Consider the following 19,135-nt stretch of genomic DNA (forward strand, 5'->3'; position numbering starts at 1 on the left):
GGTGTTATTTGCTTTACATCTACATTGTATTTCGTTTCTGCTTTCAACTTATGAGCTTGAAAACATAATTTATTAATTTTTACTTAGGATGACAATTATACAGATTGTCAATTGTATTTTTCTTTCTAAACGATCTTAGATGGAAAACTTTTGCAGCAGAATACGATGGACAGATGCATCTAATGAAATTTTTCTTGAAGAAATATGAGAATTATATGTATATATGTATATATATATATTGATTGCTAGGAGCTATTACCTAGAACTATAGAATTTTATTTGCTGTCATTTCGTTTACTGTCTGTTAACTAATTCTTTTTACATACCTAAATTAATAGCTAATATCAAAGATATGCTCAGTCTTATGTGTGGGTTGCAGTCTTGCAGATGTTACTCTGAAATTAATTTCTTTACAAGTAGATTGGCCATATCATGTTGTATTGCTTGATTGAAATATATCAAGCTGCACGCATGGAGCACAGTGCTAGGTATTGTAATAAAGGAGTGTATCTATTAAAATAGTTCACATTTCAAAACAAAGTACTGGTTGCATTTGCATTTTCACTTCTCCCATCTCTTCTTGGAACAATCATAATGAAATATCAAGTATTTCTCTATTGAATCAATCTTGTTTACTGCATTATTAATATTTTCCTGATAGATGAGAACATGCTCATCCATTAGATCCTCCTTTGGTTTCGAACTAATTGGGCGTCGGATAAGTTGCACAGCATTTCACTGGTCGATGTAATAACCTTCTAGTGATTACCCTGTCCATGGGACCAACGAAGCACTTAACATGCACCGCATGTGCCTTAATACTAGGACCAGATTGTGTTTCACTGGTCCTAGCAGTCCAAGACACGGTCAGACTTCTGCAGCTCATTGCCCATGGCTTCTTCTATGAAAAACCAAATAAAAAAAATGAAAAAAAAAAACCATATTGATCATATAAGCACCACATAACTTTAACATAGATAAACTGTGGTAACATTTGTTCAACTTGTTCTTCATACTACTCTATATATGTTTCAAAAATAAATAATAATAAAAAAACTTGTTCTTCATATCAACTCTACAAGGATCCAATGCACTTCATGACCCATACGCCTCGGCTAAAGTAGCACATGCGAAGCCCAAGTGCGGTGGAACCATCAAAAAACAGGTCAAACCAGCTATAATTATCCCCCAGAAAGCTCTTACAAAAATCCTTTGAAACCAAAAGTATGGCCGCATAATTTAAAAAGAAAATGTCCCTTTCTCCTGTGCTGCAACTTAATGAAGTTGATTACAAACTTGGAAACTAGAAATGAGTTTTGACCTTGCGTGGCTTAATTGGTCGGTTAAATTTCCTCATTTCTTTCCATGACTTATCTCGATCAGATGCATGGCAGTGTCCATTTGGCCCCTTCCAAAACTTGCAGGGAGCAGCTTTATCACATACATAGCAATAACACTGCAATTAACCAAAAAACAAAAGAAGAGGTTAAAAGCAGCCAAGAATATCACAGTCGATAACAAAAGGAAGTTTCTTAAACAGCCTAGTTTGGAAAAAAAGAAAACCACAGAGTAAAAGACTAGTTTGGAAAGTGAAGGTGCAAACTGGATTTGCTGGTAAAACCTATGTTGATACAAGACACCTGAGTTCAATTCCCATCCTCATTCATTAACAACAGTGATCGGAAAGTGTGTCCTGTAAAGTAGAGTTTTCAAGGACAGCCACAAGTCGATGCCATTAGAATAACTTATAGAAACCATATAGTGAATTTTCAGGTGGATTGGAAGAAAGCACAGTCTTATGCTCTAAATTATCAGCACAAAAAAAAAAAGAATAAATGTGTTGGGTGCTCATACTGAACCGAAGATCTCAGTTTTTCTTTTTTAAAAAAAAATTAATTCATAAACAAATTAGATGAGCAGTTCTGATATATTATTCTGCCTGTTGCTTGTGCAAAGTGACGGAAAAAAAAGGTGAGGGAAGGTGAGAAATAGGTAGAACACAAATCCTGAGGGGCTGTACATGGAACTGCAAAAGAAACAAGCTGTTCATGAATAGATTGCGTTCAGCTGAATAACGAGCTCGACTGAGCTCATTTTCTTTAGGGGGAATAGCCAAGCAAAAAACATCATTCGATGTTTTAAGCTTGAGCTGCAAAGGAAACAAGCTGTTCAAGAATATATTGTGTTCAGCTAAATAACGAGCTCGTTTGATTTGTTGGGGGGGGTGCGTGTGGGGAGGAGAAGCCAAGCAAAAACATCATTCAAAGTTTTAAGCTTGCAAAAGTTAATAGAAGCTAGGGATCAGATCAATGACAATCCTATTCAAGGTCATTAGTAAAAGGCAAGTAAACAAATAAGCCAAACTTCAACAACTGTTATGGAGATCAGCTCGAGCTTGACTGCACCATCCATATAACAAGCTGAGTCTGATCAGCTTACAACTTATTTCAAGATGCAAGAGGCAGCCAATAATGCAATTTCAAGATTTTCAGGATACCAGAAGTCACCTTAAGTGAATTTTCTATATGCCGAAAATCTTTGAGATTGCAGGGCTGGCAGCTTTCCAATTAATCCATCTTACTTTCTGGGACCCTGATTAAGCTGATTTCCACTCTGTATCATGTTCCCCACATCAACTACATCAATTTGAGGAGACGACTAAGACAAGGCCAATAACGTAAGATGAAAAAGGGGATCATGAAGGCCATCAATTATGCAATTTAAAAAATTTTGGGATACTAAAATCCAATCCAAAAATGTATTAGTGAAGTCCCCAAAACCTTGATATTGCAATAGTGACCTCCTTCATCCCTCCGACCAAATCGAATCCCTGTTTCCTCTCTTGCTTTCAATGATGTAGAAGAAATATAGACAATGTGGCAGATGCAAAGCCCCCCCAAAGCAGAACAGACCTCTGCTGTTGCATATATGACACAAACAGTGTCAGGTTTAGATTTGTCCTTTCATAATGAGTATGATTGCAGTATGTTTTACAAGAGTTCATCAAAAAGAGTTTGTGGTTAGGCTATTGGGTTCAATTTTTTTTTTTGGATACAATTTCATCCCGATCCCTAAAAATTCAAACACCATTCAATTTCATGTAACTTATGCATTTTGATGTTTGAAATAATCAAAATAATTTTGCAATCAAGCATTTGTCACATTTCTTTTGAGAAAAATGATCTTTTTAAATTCATTTCGATATTTTTATTCACTCCTATATGACAACCAAATGAAATCTATAAGACATTAGGAATGAAATAAGTTGGTAATCTTTCCCCTTTTAATTCAAGAGCAATCGTACACTAGTACAAATTTAGAAATACATATGCATATCTTTTTTCCTACCAATGAAAATTCTGGGTGGAAAAACCTCTACAATCTAGCAAAAACATGACCTTCATTCCTATTGAAGATCACCTAGACAATAAAAATGGTTCTGTTAGTGAATCAGTCAGATTTTAAGTGCAGATAGCTCTTTTCATTCTCAACTAAAAAGAATGGCTGGATCTATTGATCTATAAGGATGGAAGTATGCAATCTCTTTTCAATTTCCTCAAATAAAGGGCTTATTCTGTTACATTCATGACACACCCAGAGGTTAGTAACTTTCGGAGGCTCTTATGAGGGTGTTCAAAGTACTGCTTCCATCAGAAACATAATAAACAATTAAAAACACCATATACAAAGTCCATACTGCAAAAATTATTTCTGAACTAAATGGATTTTTGCTATCTCCTTCAATTACATCCTATTCAATAATTCCTCTGCAAGGAATTGAACTTGTCTGACTATAAAAAAATATTCTAAACCAAATGCCTCGAATGTGAGGGAAGTAAACAATTCATATAAAAAATTAATACCTTAAAACAGCAGCTTTCATGGGTTGTCTTGCTAAAGGGATATTCAGCACACAGATGCCGCGAATGGGGATAATCTCTGCAAGCAACCTGCATCCACAGATAACAATCAGAGATGAATCCTCTTCCCCCAATTAAGACAATCACGTTTGACCTTATCAATTAATGTGTATAACTAGTGCAAGGAATATTGTCAATAATTTTGATCATCTCTTTCTGCATCTACGGCAGTTTTGTGCAGCTGCCTATAATGATAAGAGATGCAGCATCGACTATGTCTACAGGTCTGTAGAAATTCATGCATCATGTAACTTTGATGGTATGCGTGGGCCCTACCAACAAGATCAGACAGGATCCACACAAGCAGAGGCAACTGTGTATTACAAACAATTTATAGCAAAATGGGATACTATATGGAATGCACCATGTTTCATACCGAGGGCATAAGATTAGTCTTGTTCGTTCCTCAGACATGAGAAAAAGATGATTTCCTTACCATACAGCATGTACGCAGCTTCAATCTATTAGACATTATTCTAAAAAGATCTTGCACGAGGTTTTGCAATTTTCCTGGTGGCTTCAGACCAATTGGGTGAAATAAGTGTAGTCTTCTCCATTCTTGCAATTAACCCTAAATCAAATCAAAGGAGTAAAAGGAAGAAAATAATTCAGTCTCCTATAGTGCTAGAATCTTGAGACTAAATGAAGCCAACCAGAGGTGGTGAAATAGGTGACAGGCCACAGTACGAATCAAGGCAATTCCAAGAAACCGAGCGCAAATCCGTCACTATATGGAATTTCTAAATCTCGCACCGCCGACGCACGAATAATTCTAGAAATAAATGGGATGTAAATAAATCAAGGAAAACAAGAATATCTTTTTGAATGCCGCATTAACCAAAATATCTTTCTCCGGAAGAATAAGGGAGAGACGAGAAATAAAAGGGAGAATTAAAAACAAAAGGAAAGGGAGGGGAGGAAGGAACACCTGGCCTCGTTCGGCGACGACGGAGAGGTCATCGAGCTGGTGCTGCAGGGCGGGGAGCGAAAGCTTCTGTTTGCGATCGGCGGCGAAGGGGTCGAAGGGAAGAATGCAGCAGTCCTCCTCTTCCCTCCACTTCTCCTCCCCTGTCTTCACCTCCACATCCGAATACCTCCTCCTCTCCTCCGCTTCTCTCCTATTCTTGTTGGTTTCTTCATCGGAGGAAGACGAGATTTCGATCACCACCCGCTTCTCTCTGCTGCACATGCCGGAAGGAAAGAAGAAAAATAAAAATCTTGCAGAGGCTGTGGGTTTTTGTTTTATGTACACAGTTACAGGGAAGGGGGAAGAGGTGGAGGCAGAGAGGATTTTATTTAATTTGAAAACCCACCCTTTGGGCGCCCTAGGCGCGGCGGCCGCTGTTTCCAACTCCGGTGGCAACGTGGCATGCGAGCTTGCGCACCCCAAGCCAAGGTTTCCATTTTATTCTTAATATTTACTATTCTAGTATCTTGATTGATTAATAAAATTTAAAATCAATGTCTATAAACAGTTGGTATTTGGTAATCTCAATTAGTTAATTCCATATTCTTTATCCTATTTTATGTTCATCCATCAAGGAAATATTTACATATATGCTGTTACAAAGTTACAATTTACATATGTACTTATACTACCATTCCTACTTACATATTTACCTCTAGCAATCACCTATATTGCACGACACCATTAAATTGTTATTATGAACTAGGTGGTGCTCGTGAAAACCTAATTTTCTAAATGCATTGTAAAAAATTATACATTTTGAGAGCTAACTCAACCCCTTGATCATTAATTTAAATGCAACCCTCTCAATCAAAACCAGTAATACTTTTTTATGATGATTTATTTTACTTATATTGATTACATTTGAAATTTTTTCGACCATCTTAAAATATTTTAAAAAATCAAATTTCACTCTTTAATAGAATAATTATAAAAACACATATATTTCATTTTATTTTTTTGGATATTTTCAAAACCTTAGTATTAAAATAATTAAAAGTTAACAATTAGTACTATGAGTCCTACATATTTTTATGGATTACGTAGTAACTTTTCGCGCATTTTTCGAAATAGACAATTTGTGGTAATTTTATATTTATGCTACGGTTAAAAGTAGCTTAGAATGTGCATCCACCTGATTTAAAGAGCAAGAATTAAACTAAAAGTTTATTAATAATTGTGCATATTATTTTCCCTTTAACAAAAAATAAAAACAAATATACTTTATTCCATTCTTTTAATATTTCAGAATAGTTAAATTTAAAATGTGCATTTAATTGTATCTATTACTTCATATTCTTTTAATGACTTTAATTATTATATATCTTCCAAAACCTTTTAGATTAAGGAATCACAAAATTTATCTAAAAATTATAACTGTTGCTGGTGGTCCAAACCGAGAACGATTGGCACAGCGGTGTGAACGGGATTCCGTCTGAGCTGCCTTGGTTGATGTTGATTGTGCTCCACCTTCCACCGGGAAACCTGCAAGCAAGCCTCGCACCACCACTGGGGTAGTGGGAGCCCTCCGACGATCAAGTCAGAGGAGATTGGAGGAGAAGGAGAGATAATTGCAGGTAGTAGGAGAATGCTCTGGAAGTTCTTGCTTACCTCCCCCCTTCTCCCCCCCGCAGCATATATACCAGGCTGGGGGGTCCTTCGGGGGGGTTGGTCATCGTGTGGCACGATGGAGTTGCCACTGACATGGCCGTTACAGGGCGTCGTGGGACAGCGCTGGGTACGGCCGTGACAGGGTGTAGTGGAGCTTCGCCTTGTACGGCTGTTACAGGAGATCGTGGAGCAGCGCCGGATACGACCGTTGCAGGGACAGAGGGTCGTGGCGTGCTTCAGGGGAACAGCCTGTCGTTGTCGAGAGGTTGCCGACTCGGGATCGGATTGCTGGATCAAGGGGCAGCCGACTCGGGGTCGGGCTGCGAAGCCGGAGATATCCGACTCGGGGTCGGATTGCTGGATCAAGGAGCAGCCGACTCGGGGTCGGGCTGCGAAGCCGGAGATATCCGACTCGGGGTCGGATTGCTGGATCAAGGGGCAGCCGACTCGGGGTCGGGCTGCGAAGCCGAAGATATCCGACTCGGGGTCGGGTTACTGGATCAAGGGGCCGCTGTAGTCTTCTTGGGCGCGCGTGTCGGTCACGTGGGGCATGGTGGCTGAGTTCCCCCGTAACAGTAGCCCCCCACTTCCGTGCCTGGAACCAGGAGGGGAACGGGTGAAGGAAGTGATGCTTCGAGATTGCCGCCATCCCTCGGAGAGGCGCGCGCGCTTCGAGCTCCCCGTCTTCTTTATGGCGTATGGCGGTTGTTGCTGACCTGGCAGTCTGAGGATTTCGGCGGACATCCTTCCTTAATGGCGTCGATTCGCCTTTGGGGCGCGAGCGACCCTTCGGCAGCCAGGCGTCCTCTGGCGTTACCGGGGCGTCACCCACCTTTCCGCCTATTTAACCGGGGGTCCTCCTCCGTCCGCCTTTCTCCTTACAGACATCTTCGAGTTTCTCCTTTGCTCTGCCGTCATCGCCGTCGGACTGTTCGCTTGCTCCTCCTTTGACGCTCTCGGAGCTGTTCTTCCTTCTCTTCCGGTGAGTTGCTCCATTCTTTAATTTAGGGCTCTCCATACTCTCCTTTTGTATTAGTGTACTCCAGTCGTTCCGGTCTTTTCCCCCTTTTCGACCCTGTCCTGACCGTAGATTCACTGGCCATTAGGGATGGGCGAAGTGAGAGCAGACCGCATTAAGTCGGAGTTGGCCGCCGAAGACCTAGATAGGTTCGTGGCTCGATACCACCTTCCCGAGGCCTGCAATGTTACACTCCCGGGGCCTGAGGGGAGGATGTCCCATCCTCCTCCAGGGAAGGTTGCCATCAATGAGGGCATTCTTCAGGCCGGGTTCCGCTTTCCCCCCTCGGACTTAGTCGTTCAGGTGCTTCGGGGTTTGAGAGTGGCGCCGACGCAGCTGGTGCCGAACTCATGGCGCGCCTTGACAGCCTTTCAGGTTCTCTGCCGCATGCACGAGGTTCCCGCCACCCTGAATGTCTTTTGGGAATGCTACGGCCTGAGTGGCCACCCCCAGGATAAAGGGTGGTGGTGCTTTGCGGCGCGGCGAGGGTGCGGCCTCGTCAAGGAGGCTCCCACCTCCATTCACGGCTGGAAGGAGCGCTTCTTTTTCGTTGACGCAGATCCCTCTTGGGGAATCAGGGCAACCTGGGAGACGCCGATGAAGTCCCCGATTGGCCTATCGAGGTTGTCGAGGGAGGAATCCAACGGCGTCGCCGTCTTGAAGGAGTTGGTTGCCGAGGGTCGGCTCCCCCCGGTGTGTCGCCTTATTTCCGAGGATACCTTGGTAAACGTCGGTCTGAGCTCGGTCCCCACTGACCGTGAGCCCGCCACCATTTCTTTTTTAGCTCTTTTCTCCTCTTTCGTTTCGTTCTTTCCTTCAGTTTCTCAACCTCCGACCACCTCGTCCTTTTTGCAGAGATCGACGACGTCATGCGGTCGGACAAGGCAACGGCTGTTGGTAGGACGTCCCTACTGGAAGCAGTCCGGAGGAGGAAACGAGCTCCTCCGAGCGGGGCTCTACCGGCGAAGAAGTCCCGCCGGCAGGCGACTCCGACGCCGACAGACGGGTCCGGACCCACCGATCAGGGGGACGCCGCGGGCGCGGACCGGGAGTTGACGTTGTATCAGCCCTCCGATGCCGAGACTACCGTTTCTCCGGAGGCATCACCCGGGCGCGCCCAAGATGGACGGGTCGGACGTGATCAGTCCCCAGCCCAGCCTTCGACTCGGTCGGCTCCGGATGATACGAGGAGGGACGCGCCGAGGCCCCGGCCGAGCAGGACCCTGTCAATTCCAGGGGCGACCCCCGCCCCGAGCGTGGTCAGCATGACTCTTCCCCAGGCGATGGGTAAGGGTAAGGCTGCGGAACCACCGTCCGACTCCGGGGAGAAGTCGGGGTCGGCCTTCACTTTCGCCGGCGCCCGAAACCTCATCGAGACGGTACTGCTGGAGAAGGACCGCAGGCAGGTCCGGGAGATGAGGGTCCCTGACGTTGGGGCTGCCAGCTGCGTCTGTCTCATGTCGGTGAGTGTTCTTTCGGTCGCTTTCATCATTTATAGGCTCTGTTGATCCCCGCCTGACGCCCTCGGTTTTCCTATCTCTTAGCTCGCCCAGTACATGATCCGCCTGGAGGAGTGCTACGAGGAACAGGCGAGGCTTCTGGCGAGGGCCGAGAGCCAACTGAAGGCAACAGAAGAGGGAGGTCAGGCTGCGGCGGGGAGGACGACCAGGGACCTCGAGACGAGGCTCCAGGTAGCCGAAGAGCGGGCACTCGGCTTCGCCACCCTCGAGAAGCAACTGTTGGAGGCTCGGGAGCAACTCAAGGTTGCCTCAGGTCTCGAGGGCGAGATCAAGAAGGCGGAGGAGCGGGCCGAGAAGCAGTCCCGGAAGGCTGCCGACTACCGGGAGAGGTGGGAGAAGGCCCAGCGGTCAGCCGACAACGCCCGCAACCGGACCCGGTCTCTTCAAGCCAAGCTGGGCGAATTGGAGTCGGCTTTGGAGAAGTCCCGCGCGAGCGACCAGGAGCTTCATTCGCGCCTGGAGGAGGCTGAGGCTGCTCGCATCGCTGCCGAGGCGAAGCACAAGGAGGCCCAGGCTGATCTGTTGAGGGTCTCTTCCGAGGCGGATGACCGGATTGTGGCGAAGGTCTTGGAGGCAAAAGCTCAGATTATGGAGCGAGCAGAAGCGACGCTGGCCGAGAAGAGTGCGGAGATCGGGCGTCAGGCGGTACAGGCTTATCGTCAGTCCGCCGAGTTCACCCGTGATATGTCGGAGGCGGTACAGGCCTATCGTCAGTCCGACGAGTTCGTCCGTGATATGTCGGACGCGGGGTCCGACTCCTTTGTCTTAGGCTTCGAGGAAGGCCTGGCAAGGGTGTCGGCTAAGTACCCCGAAATTGACCTGAGTGGGATCTCCCTTCTCGACTCCCCTCCGGCGCCATTGCCTGCTGCTTCTCCAACCGTCTCCCTACCCCCTACGGACGTGCCCGACGTTCTCGACCCGGGGGTTCCTCCAAGCTGACCTTCTGTATTTTGTTCTTTTCTTTGTGTGTTGGCGTTTTGTCAAGTTGTATGGGTCTCAGCCCTGAAACAATAAAAGTTAATGCAAATAGAGTTTCCTCATTTCACTTTCGTCCTTCTTTTTAACTCTTGGTAGCGTCTCGCTGACTCCCGACTCTTGAAATTCTTCCGGCGCTAGGCCAGGCATCCGAGGGTTAGGCCTCAGGAAATTCTTCCGGCGCTAAGCCAGGCATCCGAGGGTTAGGCCTCAGGAAATTCTTCCGGCGCTAAGCCAGGCATCCGAGGGTTAGGCCTCAGGAAATTCTTCCGGCGCTAAGCCAGGCATCCGAGGGTTAGGCCCCAGGAAATTCTTCCGGCGCTAAGCCAGGCATCCGAGGGTTAGGCCCCAGGAAATTCTTCCGGCGCTAAGCCAGGCATCCGAGGGTTAGGCCCCAGAAAATTCTTTCGGCGCTAAGCCAGGCATCCGAGGGTTAGGCCTTAGGAAATTCTTCCGGCGCTAAGCCAGGCATCCGAGGGTTAGGCCTTCAGGAAATTCCGCTCGTTGGTCGGCCGAGGCTGGCGCAAGCCGAGGCGACCGGTCGTGGCTTCAGGCTAGTCTGCTCCCGGGATGATCATCGGGTTAGCCTGGCATCCAAGGGCCGAGCCTCGGGAAATTCCGCTCGTTGGTCGGCCAAGGCTGGCGCAAGCCGAGGCGACCGGTCGGGGCTTCAGGCTAGTCTGCTCCCGGGATGATCATCGGGTTAGCCTGGCATCTAAGGGCCGAGCCTCGGGAAATTCCGCTCGTTGGTCGGCCAAGGCTGGCGCAAGCCGAGGCGACCGGTCGGGGCTTCAGGCTAGTCTGCTCCCGGGATGATCATCGGGTTAGCCTGGCATCTAAGGGCCGAGCCTCGGAAAATTCCGCTCGTTGGTCGGCCAAGGCTGGCGCAAGCCGAGGCGACCGGTCGGGGCTTCAGGCTAGTCTGCTCCCGGGATGATCATCGGGTTAGCCTAGCATCCAAGGGCCGAGCCTCGGGAAATTCCGCTCGTTGGTCGGCCAAGGCTGGCACAAGCCGAGGCGACCGGTCGGGGCTTCAGGCTAGTCTGCTCCCGGGATGATCATCGGGTTAGCCTGGCATCCAAGGGCCGAGCCTCGGGAAATTCCGCTCGTTGGTCGGCCAAGGCTGGCGCAAGCCGAGGCGACCGGTCGGGGCTTCAGGCTAGTCTGCTCCCGGGATGATCATCGGGTTAACCTGGCATCCAAGGGCCGAGCCTCGGGAAATTTCGCTCGTTGGTCGGCCAAGGCTGGCGCAAGCCGAGGCGACCGGTCGGGGCTTCAGGCTAGTCTGCTCCCGGGATGATCATCGGGTTAGCCTGGCATCCAAGGGCCGAGCCTCGGAAAATTTCGCTCGTTGGTCGGCCAAGGCTGGCGCAAGCCGAGGCGACCGATCGGGGCTTCAGGCTAGTCTGCTCCCGGGATGATCATCGGGTTAGCCTGGCATCCAAGGGCCGAGCCTCGAGAAATTCCGCTCGTTGGTCGGCCAAGGCTGGCGCAAGCCGAGGCGACCGGTCGGGGCTTCAGGCTAGTCTGCTCCCGGGATGATCATCGGGTTAACCTGGCATCCAAGGGCCGAGCCTCGGAAAATTCCGCTCGTTGGTCGGCCAAGGCTGGCGCAAGCCGAGGCGACCGGTCGGGGCTTCAGGCTAGTCTGCTCCCGGGATGATCATCGGGTTAGCCTGGCATCCAAGGGCCGAGCCTCGGGAAATTCCGCTCGTTGGTCGGCCAAGGCTGGCGCAAGCCGAGGCGACCGGTCGGGGCTTCAGGCTAGTCTGCTCCCGGGATGATCATCGGGTTAGCCTGGCATCCAAGGGCCGAGCCTCGGGAAATTCCGCTCGCTGGTCGTGCGCCTGTCGCTCGCCGCCCGACGGGATTTTTCCATGGCCAGCTGCGATTGTATTTCTCCTCCTCTCCAAGCGTCGCCTGGGGAACACCAGATGGGCATTAAGTGCTAATTAAGGGGTTACCTGGGAAATCGGATCGCCAGTTGCTGCTTGCGAGGAGTGTCAGTTAAGCGGCCGCGATACGCGCGTTCTTCGAGGCGGATGCGGCTTGGGGCGCGAGCGGAGATACGTGGACCTAGGGGTACAGGCCACCCGGAGTGTCCTGCACAAAAAATGCAATTAAGGAGAATGACGCTTAGGAAATCGCGGGAAGATAATTCAGGGAGGATCCCTTCGGCGAGGTAGGCGACAAGCGGGTCCATCCAAGACGGCTCCGGGTCAATCGCCATCACCGCTCCAGCCTCGCCGATGCTCGGGGCATCCAGGGTCTCCAGGTAGATCGCCCTCGACAAGTTGTGCGCGTCTGCGCTCACTAAGCGGGACAGCCTGTCGGCCCTGGCATTTTCACTTCTTGGGACCTGCTGGATGTCGACACTGCCGAGGTCGGGAATGAGTGCTTGCACCTTCCGGACGTAATTCTGCATGGTCGGGTTCCGGGCTTCGAACTCCCCACGGACCTGCCCGACCACCAGCTGGGAGTCGGTGAAGACCTTCAGGCGCCGGATGCCGAGCTCCTTGGTGAGTTTGAGTCCCGTGACTAGGGCCTCATACTCCGCCTCGTTGTTGGTCACTGGAAATCCGAACCTCAAGGCATACTCGGCTATCACTCCATCAGGGCTGGTGAGGACCAGCCCGGCCCCTCCACCTTCGGGGTTCGACGACCCATCGGTGTGAAGCGTCCAAATCGGGAGGTCGAGGCTAGGTGTTTCCGGCGACCTAGGTTCCGCCTCCTGCACCGTGCACTCAGCGAGGAAATCCGCGAGCGCCTAGGCCTTGATAGCGGGTCGGGGCTGGTAGCGGATGTCGAACTCACCAAGTTCTACTGCCCACTTCACCAGCCGTCCTGCATTCTCAGGATTGCTGAGGATCTGCCGCAGCGGTTGGTCGGTCAAGAGGGTGACAGAATGGGCCTGGAAATAGGGGCGAAGCCTCCTGGTCGCGGTCAGCAGCGCGAAGGCGATCTTTTCAGCCTTCGTATACCGCGTCTCGGCATCCCGTAAGACCCGGCTGATGTAGTACACAGGCTTCTGGAACTTTGCCTCTTCCCGAACCAGTACCGCACTGACTGCGGTTGGAGAGACCGCCAGATAAAGGTAGAGCATCTCCCCTTCTTGCGGCTTGGACAGCAGGGGAGGAGACGCCAAGTATTCCTTGAGCTGGTCGAATGCTGCTTGACATTCGGTCGTCCAGAGAAAGTCTTTCGGGCGTTTCAACACCTTGAAGAAAGGTTGGTAGCGTTCGGCCGACTTTGCCACAAATCGTCCGAGCGCGGCGACCCTCCCAGCGAGCTCCTGAACCTCCTTCACTTTGGTCGGAGGGGACATATCTTGGATGGCCTTGATTTTGTCAGGGTTGGCTTCGATCCCCCGCTGGTTGACAATGAAACCGAGGAACCTTCCGGCCGAAGTGCCAGAGGCGCACTTCGCTGGGTTCAGCTTCATGCGAAACTTCCGCAGGGTGGCAAAAGTCTCCTCCAGATCCGCGATGTGCTGGTCTGCATGGCGGCTCTTCACCAGCATATCGTCCACGTACACCTCCATGTTCCGGCCGATTTGCCCTTTGAAGATTTTGTTGACGAGGCGCTGGTAAGTGGCGCCAGCATTCTTCAGACCGAAGGGCATTACCTTGTAACAGTACAGCCCCGGTCTGTTATAAAGGCAGTTTTCTCCTCGTCCTGTGGAGCCATCATTATCTGGTTGTAGCCGGAGAAGGCGTCCATGAAAGACAGCAGCTGATATCCGGAAGTCGCGTCGACCAGTTGGTCTATCCGCGGAAGCGGAAAGCTATCCTTGGGGCATGCCTTGTTCAGGTCGGTGTAGTCGACGCACATCCTCCACTTTCCGCTCGCCTTCCGGACAAGTACGACATTTGCCAGCCATTCGGGGTAGCTGACCTCCCTTATGAATCCTGCCTCCAAGAGCTTGTCTACCTCCTGGTCGACCACTCGGATCCGATCCGGGGCACAGTGTCTCTTCTTCTGCTTTACTGGTCGGTGGGTTGGGTCGACGTTGAGGGCGTGAGAAATGACCTCCGGGTCGATCCCAGGTACATCGGCCGCCGACCAGGCAAATACATCGGCGTTGGCTCGGAGGAATTCCACCAACCGAGCCCGAGCTCCCGGGTCGAGATTGGTGCCGACCCGGACCGTCCGGTCCGGGCGACCTTCCTCGAGGGGAACTTCGATCACACCTTCGGCCGGCTCCCCGTGCCGCAAGGCCACCTCGTCTCTGGCGTCGAGGGACTCGACGCTTAAGGCTTCTACGGGCTTCTTCCCTTTGAGAGTTGCTAAGAAACATTGCCTTGCGGTCGGTTGGTCATCTCGGACCTCTCCAATCCCGGCCGCCGTGGGGAACCGCATGAGCAAGTGGTACGTTGAGACCACCGCGCGAAGGGCGTTCAGTCCGGGTCGTCCGAGGATAGCGTTGTAGGCCGAGGGAACACGGACGACCAAGAACCCGAGCCGCACCGTGGCCTCTGCGGGTGCAACGCCCGCAGTCACAGGCAGCTCAACGACACCTTCGGCCGAGACAGCGTCTCCAGTGAATCCTATGAGGGGGGTGGATGTTTTGTGCAACAATTGTCTGGACAAGCTCATCTTTTGGAAGGCCTCGTAAAACAAATTATCAGCTGAGCTTCCACTATCCACAAGAACACGCCTTACATCATAGTTTGCCATAGTGAGGGAGATCACCATGGCGTCGTCGTGGGGGGTCTGAACCCCCTTTACATCTTCATCACAAAAAGTGATTACATTACCGACCCTCTGCCTCTTTGCGACGGCTGCCCTTGATGCTTCAGTCGAGCCCCCCGCGTTCCTCTCGGGCCGGGGGCAGCCCCCAGTGATAGTATGGATCACGCCCGCGACGGGTCGATTCTGCTCCCGAGGCTCCGGAGGGGCCGGGTCGGCCGGACGCGAGTCTGCGGGGGGACGTCGGTCGTTCACGTATCGACCGAGACGCCCTCGGCGGATGAGAGCCTCGATCTCGTCCCGAAGCTGGAAGCAGTCTTCGGTGTCGTGGCCGTGGTCCCGGTGGTACTCACAGTACGCCCGAGAGGGCCTCCTCCCAGGGATCTTCTTCATCTGTCTCGGGACCGGGAGGTCCTCTCGCCCCTTGATTTCCATGAGGATCTGGGCCCGGGGAGTCAGGAGAGGAGCGTACCGGTTGAAACGTCGGGGCGGAGAACGAGGGCGTAGGGCGCCGTGGTTCCTCGCCGGCGACGGGCTTCTGCGCCGACGTTGAGGCGTCGGGCTCCTCCCCTGGCGTGCCTCTTTTCGCCTTTTCTTCCCGAGCTTTGGAGGGATCTCGGCGGCCTCTTTGCTCCGGTGGGCGGCCGCCTCCTCGGCGTCCGCATACTGGTTCGCCCGGGACAACAGCTCCGGGAAGCTCCGCGGCAGGCGTTTGTCCAAGGAGAAGGTGAGTCTGCCCTTTCGGAAGCCACGCTTCAGGGCTGAAAGAGCCACCTCCTGGCTCAGGTTCCGGACTTCCAACGTAGCCTTGTTGAAGCGGGTAAGATAATCCCGCAAGCTTTCTCCCTCGTTTTGCCGGACATCAAAGAGGGAGTCGGAGACCAGTCGCCGCCGGCTACTGACGGCGAAATGGGTGATGAAGAGGCGGGTAAACTGATCGAAGGATTGGATCGAGTTAGCCTCCAAGCCGGCGAACCACGCCCTTGCCGGGCCACGGAGGGTCGCCGGGAAAGCCTTGCAGAGGAGAGGACCTGATGCTCCGTGGAGGAGCATAAGGGTCCTGAAACTCTCGACGTGATCCCGCGGGTCCGCCGCCCCGTCATAGGGCTCGATCGCCGGCATTTTAAACCCCGGCGGATTCGGGGTCCGCAGGATCCTCGAGGCAAGCGCCGGTTGGGAGGAGATCTCCAAGTCGGCGAAGGGATCTTTAGAGTGGCCCTTCAGGACCTGGAGTTGTCGGTGGAGATCGTCCACCCGCCGGTCCAGGGAGCGCGACCGATGGGTGGGAGACAAGGAGCACCGAGAGGGGGACCGACTGGAGCGCGGGTTCCTTGAGGACTGGGGGGTTTGGGAACGCGCCCGGGCCCGCCTCTTGTACCCCGCGCAGCTTCGATGGGACGGTCCCGGCAGAATGGACCGTGCTCGAGAATCTTCCTCGCGCCGGCGCTCCTCCCCATGGGAGAGGAAGGAGCGCGGGTTAAGGAGGACAGGTGAGCGCTTAGGGAGCAGCGGCTCCTGGGCCCGCTGCGGCGCCCGAGACATCACACCCTGCAGGTTCTGCACCGCCTCCGCGAGGGTGCGGACCTGCTGGGCTAACTGGTCGAACTGAGCGGCTTCGACCATCTGAATCGGGGGTGGAACGGTGGAGTGTTGTTGAGAATGTGTTGGAGACGCAGCGGCCTCCCGGCCGGAGGCGCGAGAGGCCCCGCGACCGGAGGCATTGGAAGCTCCACGACCACCTCGCCGTGCCATTACGATCGCTCTAAGATTCGGGCCCTTCCTCTAGCGCCAACTGTTGCTGGTGGTCCAAACCGAGAACGATTGGCACAGCGGTGTGAACGGGATTCCGTCTGAGCTGCCTTGGTTGATGTTGATTGTGCTCCACCTTCCACCGGGAAACCTGCAAGCAAGCCTCGCACCACCACTGGGGTAGTGGGGGCCCTCCGACGATCAAGTCAGAGGAGATTGGAGGAGAAGGAGAGATAATTGCAGGTAGTAGGAGAATGCTCTGGAAGTTCTTGCTTACCTCCCCCCTTCTCCCCCCCGCAGCATATATACCAGGCTGGGGGGTCCTTCGGGGGGGTTGGTCATCGTGTGGCACGATGGAGTTGCCACTGACATGGCCGTTACAGGGCGTCGTGGGGCAGCGCTGGGTACGGCCGTGACAGGGTGTAGTGGAGCTCCGCCTTGTACGGCTGTTACAGGAGATCGTGGAGCAGCGCCGGATACGACCGTTGCAGGGACAGAGGGTCGTGGCGTGCTTCAGGGGAACAGCCTGTCGTTGTCGAGAGGTTGCCGACTCGGGATCGGATTGCTGGATCAAGGGGCAGCCGACTCGGGGTCGGGCTGCGAAGCCGGAGATATCCGACTCGGGGTCGGATTGCTGGATCAAGGGGCAGCCGACTCGGGGTCGGGCTGCGAAGCCGGAGATATCCGACTCGGGGTCGGATTGCTGGATCAAGGGGCAGCCGACTCGGGGTCGGGCTGCGAAGCCGAAGATATCCGACTCGGGGTCGGGTTACTGGATCAAGGGGCCGCTGTAGTCTTCTTGGGCGCGCGTGTCGGTCACGTGGGGCATAGTGGCTGAGTTCCCCCGTAACAATAACATTAAAAAATTCTTGTTACAGACGACCGATACAAATATGCCGGTTCATGGAAAACGAAGAAATTTTTTGTTGATGATGATGTATATGGAAGGATGGAAACTTATGATTCCCATCTGATTAGAGGGGTTTATCTTAGGAGGTGTCATAAAATAAAATTTGATGAAGATATTTTTACCCGGTGTTCTCACTTTTGTGGGCTCGTTTGATTCGCGGAAGTATTTTTCCTCCTAGGAATATGATTCCTGGGAATCAGATTCCTAGGAAGAGGATACCTAGGAAAGTACTTTTGGCATGTTTGGTTAACGATGAGAAAGTGACAAATTTCCAAAGTATTTATGTTTGGTTGACCATCCAATTTCTTAGGATAGTTATGTATAATTTCTATTATGCCCTTAATAAAAATTAGATCTTTAATGTTTCTTTAATGCTGAAGGGTCTTTTTGGGAAAAAATAAAAAAGAAGTGATTCCCACCTCATGGGAAAGTAACTTTCCCATGTTTCTTTATGGGAAAGACTTTTCCATGAAATGTGGGAATCATATTCCCATGGGAATACAACTTTTCTATCTCTTTCCTTTGAAAACTCCAACCAAATAAGAGGCATTTCATTACTTTTCCGTTGACCATACTTTTCTCCCTCCTTTTTCTGCGAACCAAACGAGCCCTGTGTCTCCGGCAAAGAGAAAGGATTCAAGCGAGATACGTGTGCTTAGAAAACAAAATCTGGACGTGTAGGGAGGAGTGAACAGAGATAATTGCACTACCTTTTTAATTTATGGATGAACTGAGACCATGGGTATGCACCCTTGAGCTTCTCCAACGAGACGCCGCTTCTTTTTCCTTCGTGCTGGTTCTTTGGGAAGCTCCGATCTCCTCGAAGAACTTGTTTTAAATATTTGTAGAAAGAGCGAAAAACAAAAAAAAAATAATAATTTTATTTTTTTTTCATACTATTTAGTACGTTATATATATACTTGAATAAAGAAAAAAATAATATAAGCTAGTATAATATCATATTAATAAAAATAATAATACTTATCTATATAGAATCATACTAATAAAAAAATAATATTAATAGATAAAAAAATAATTTAGGCTGATATAAGTTGTTATGTAATTTTTAAAATTATATTAACAAAACTGATTCCTATAAACAACCTATAAAAACAATCATCGATCAATAAAAATTTACAAACAATGTATCAACAAAAAAAAAAAAGGGTGAAAACTTGCAAACGATATCATATTCACAAAAACTCCATTAAGTTTTAACAGAATCATGCCAAGTTGTGATATCAAGGCCATTTCCCATCTAGACGATCGGGAAGACTTCTGTCCTCAGCGTGGATTCTTTTTCTGGATCCATACTGCGAGAGCAAGTCCGTCCTCCCCAAAAGTCACAATTCCTTTTCCCTCCTTTCCCATCCCCCCAGCCCACAAGAGAGCCCGCGATTGTACGCTCTACCTTTTTTCCTTCGCTGGGTTTCTCATGTCGCAGATGAAGCCTCAAAAATCATGATCCGAACCGAATGTCCCATGCCCGGACGGCTCGCTAGCAGATATACTTTCCTTCCATCTGTACTGAGGTGGCGCTAAGATGACGTACCCACATATGAGGCAGTGAGCCTACGGGTCGAAAAAGGCACGCGAAAACCTGCGACCTGTATCGAACATTTTCTAGTGAATGGAGGGCCCAGTAATGGGGCTGCTACGTGGGTGGGCTGATCCCTCCCCCTCCCCTCCTATCTTTTGACCAAAAAAAAAAAAAAAATCATGATCCGATGTACGGCGGAGATCTTAGGTACCGGTCTGGCACTTCTTTCTCTCCGC

The 19,135-nt window shown here is 50.6% G+C and overlaps 1 protein-coding gene across 1 annotated transcript; it reads right to left on the minus strand.

Moving 5' to 3' along the window:
- Nucleotides 1-993: 993 nt before the first annotated feature.
- On the minus strand, nucleotides 994-5,263 carry LOC103711788. Its single transcript, XM_008798068.4, has 3 exons — nucleotides 4,849-5,263; nucleotides 3,864-3,950; nucleotides 994-1,456 (listed from the first exon to the last, which is right to left on the minus strand). The coding sequence occupies exons 1-3, from the start codon at nucleotides 5,107-5,109 to the stop codon at nucleotides 1,304-1,306; spliced, it is 501 nt and encodes a 166-aa protein (XP_008796290.1). The 5' UTR covers nucleotides 5,110-5,263; the 3' UTR covers nucleotides 994-1,303.
- Between the last annotated feature and the right edge of the window lie 13,872 nt (nucleotides 5,264-19,135).

This window comes from Phoenix dactylifera, chromosome 2 (assembly GCF_009389715.1).
Source record: "Phoenix dactylifera cultivar Barhee BC4 chromosome 2, palm_55x_up_171113_PBpolish2nd_filt_p, whole genome shotgun sequence".
Classification (NCBI taxonomy): Eukaryota; Viridiplantae; Streptophyta; class Magnoliopsida; order Arecales; family Arecaceae; genus Phoenix; species Phoenix dactylifera.

What these genes read in the sequence shown, in the direction of transcription:
- LOC103711788 (XM_008798068.4), bottom strand. Translation starts at nt 5,109, where the DNA reads ATGTGCAGCAGAGAGAAGCGGGTGGTGATCGAAATCTCGTCTTCCTCC. An exon ending in TCGTCGCCGAACGAGGCCAG is followed by an intron (nt 3,951 to 4,848) that starts GTGTTCCTTCCT and finishes CTGTGGATGCAG; the next exon opens with GTTGCTTGCAGAGATTATCC. An exon ending in ATGAAAGCTGCTGTTTTAAG is followed by an intron (nt 1,457 to 3,863) that starts GTATTAATTTTT and finishes GGTTAATTGCAG; the next exon opens with TGTTATTGCTATGTATGTGA.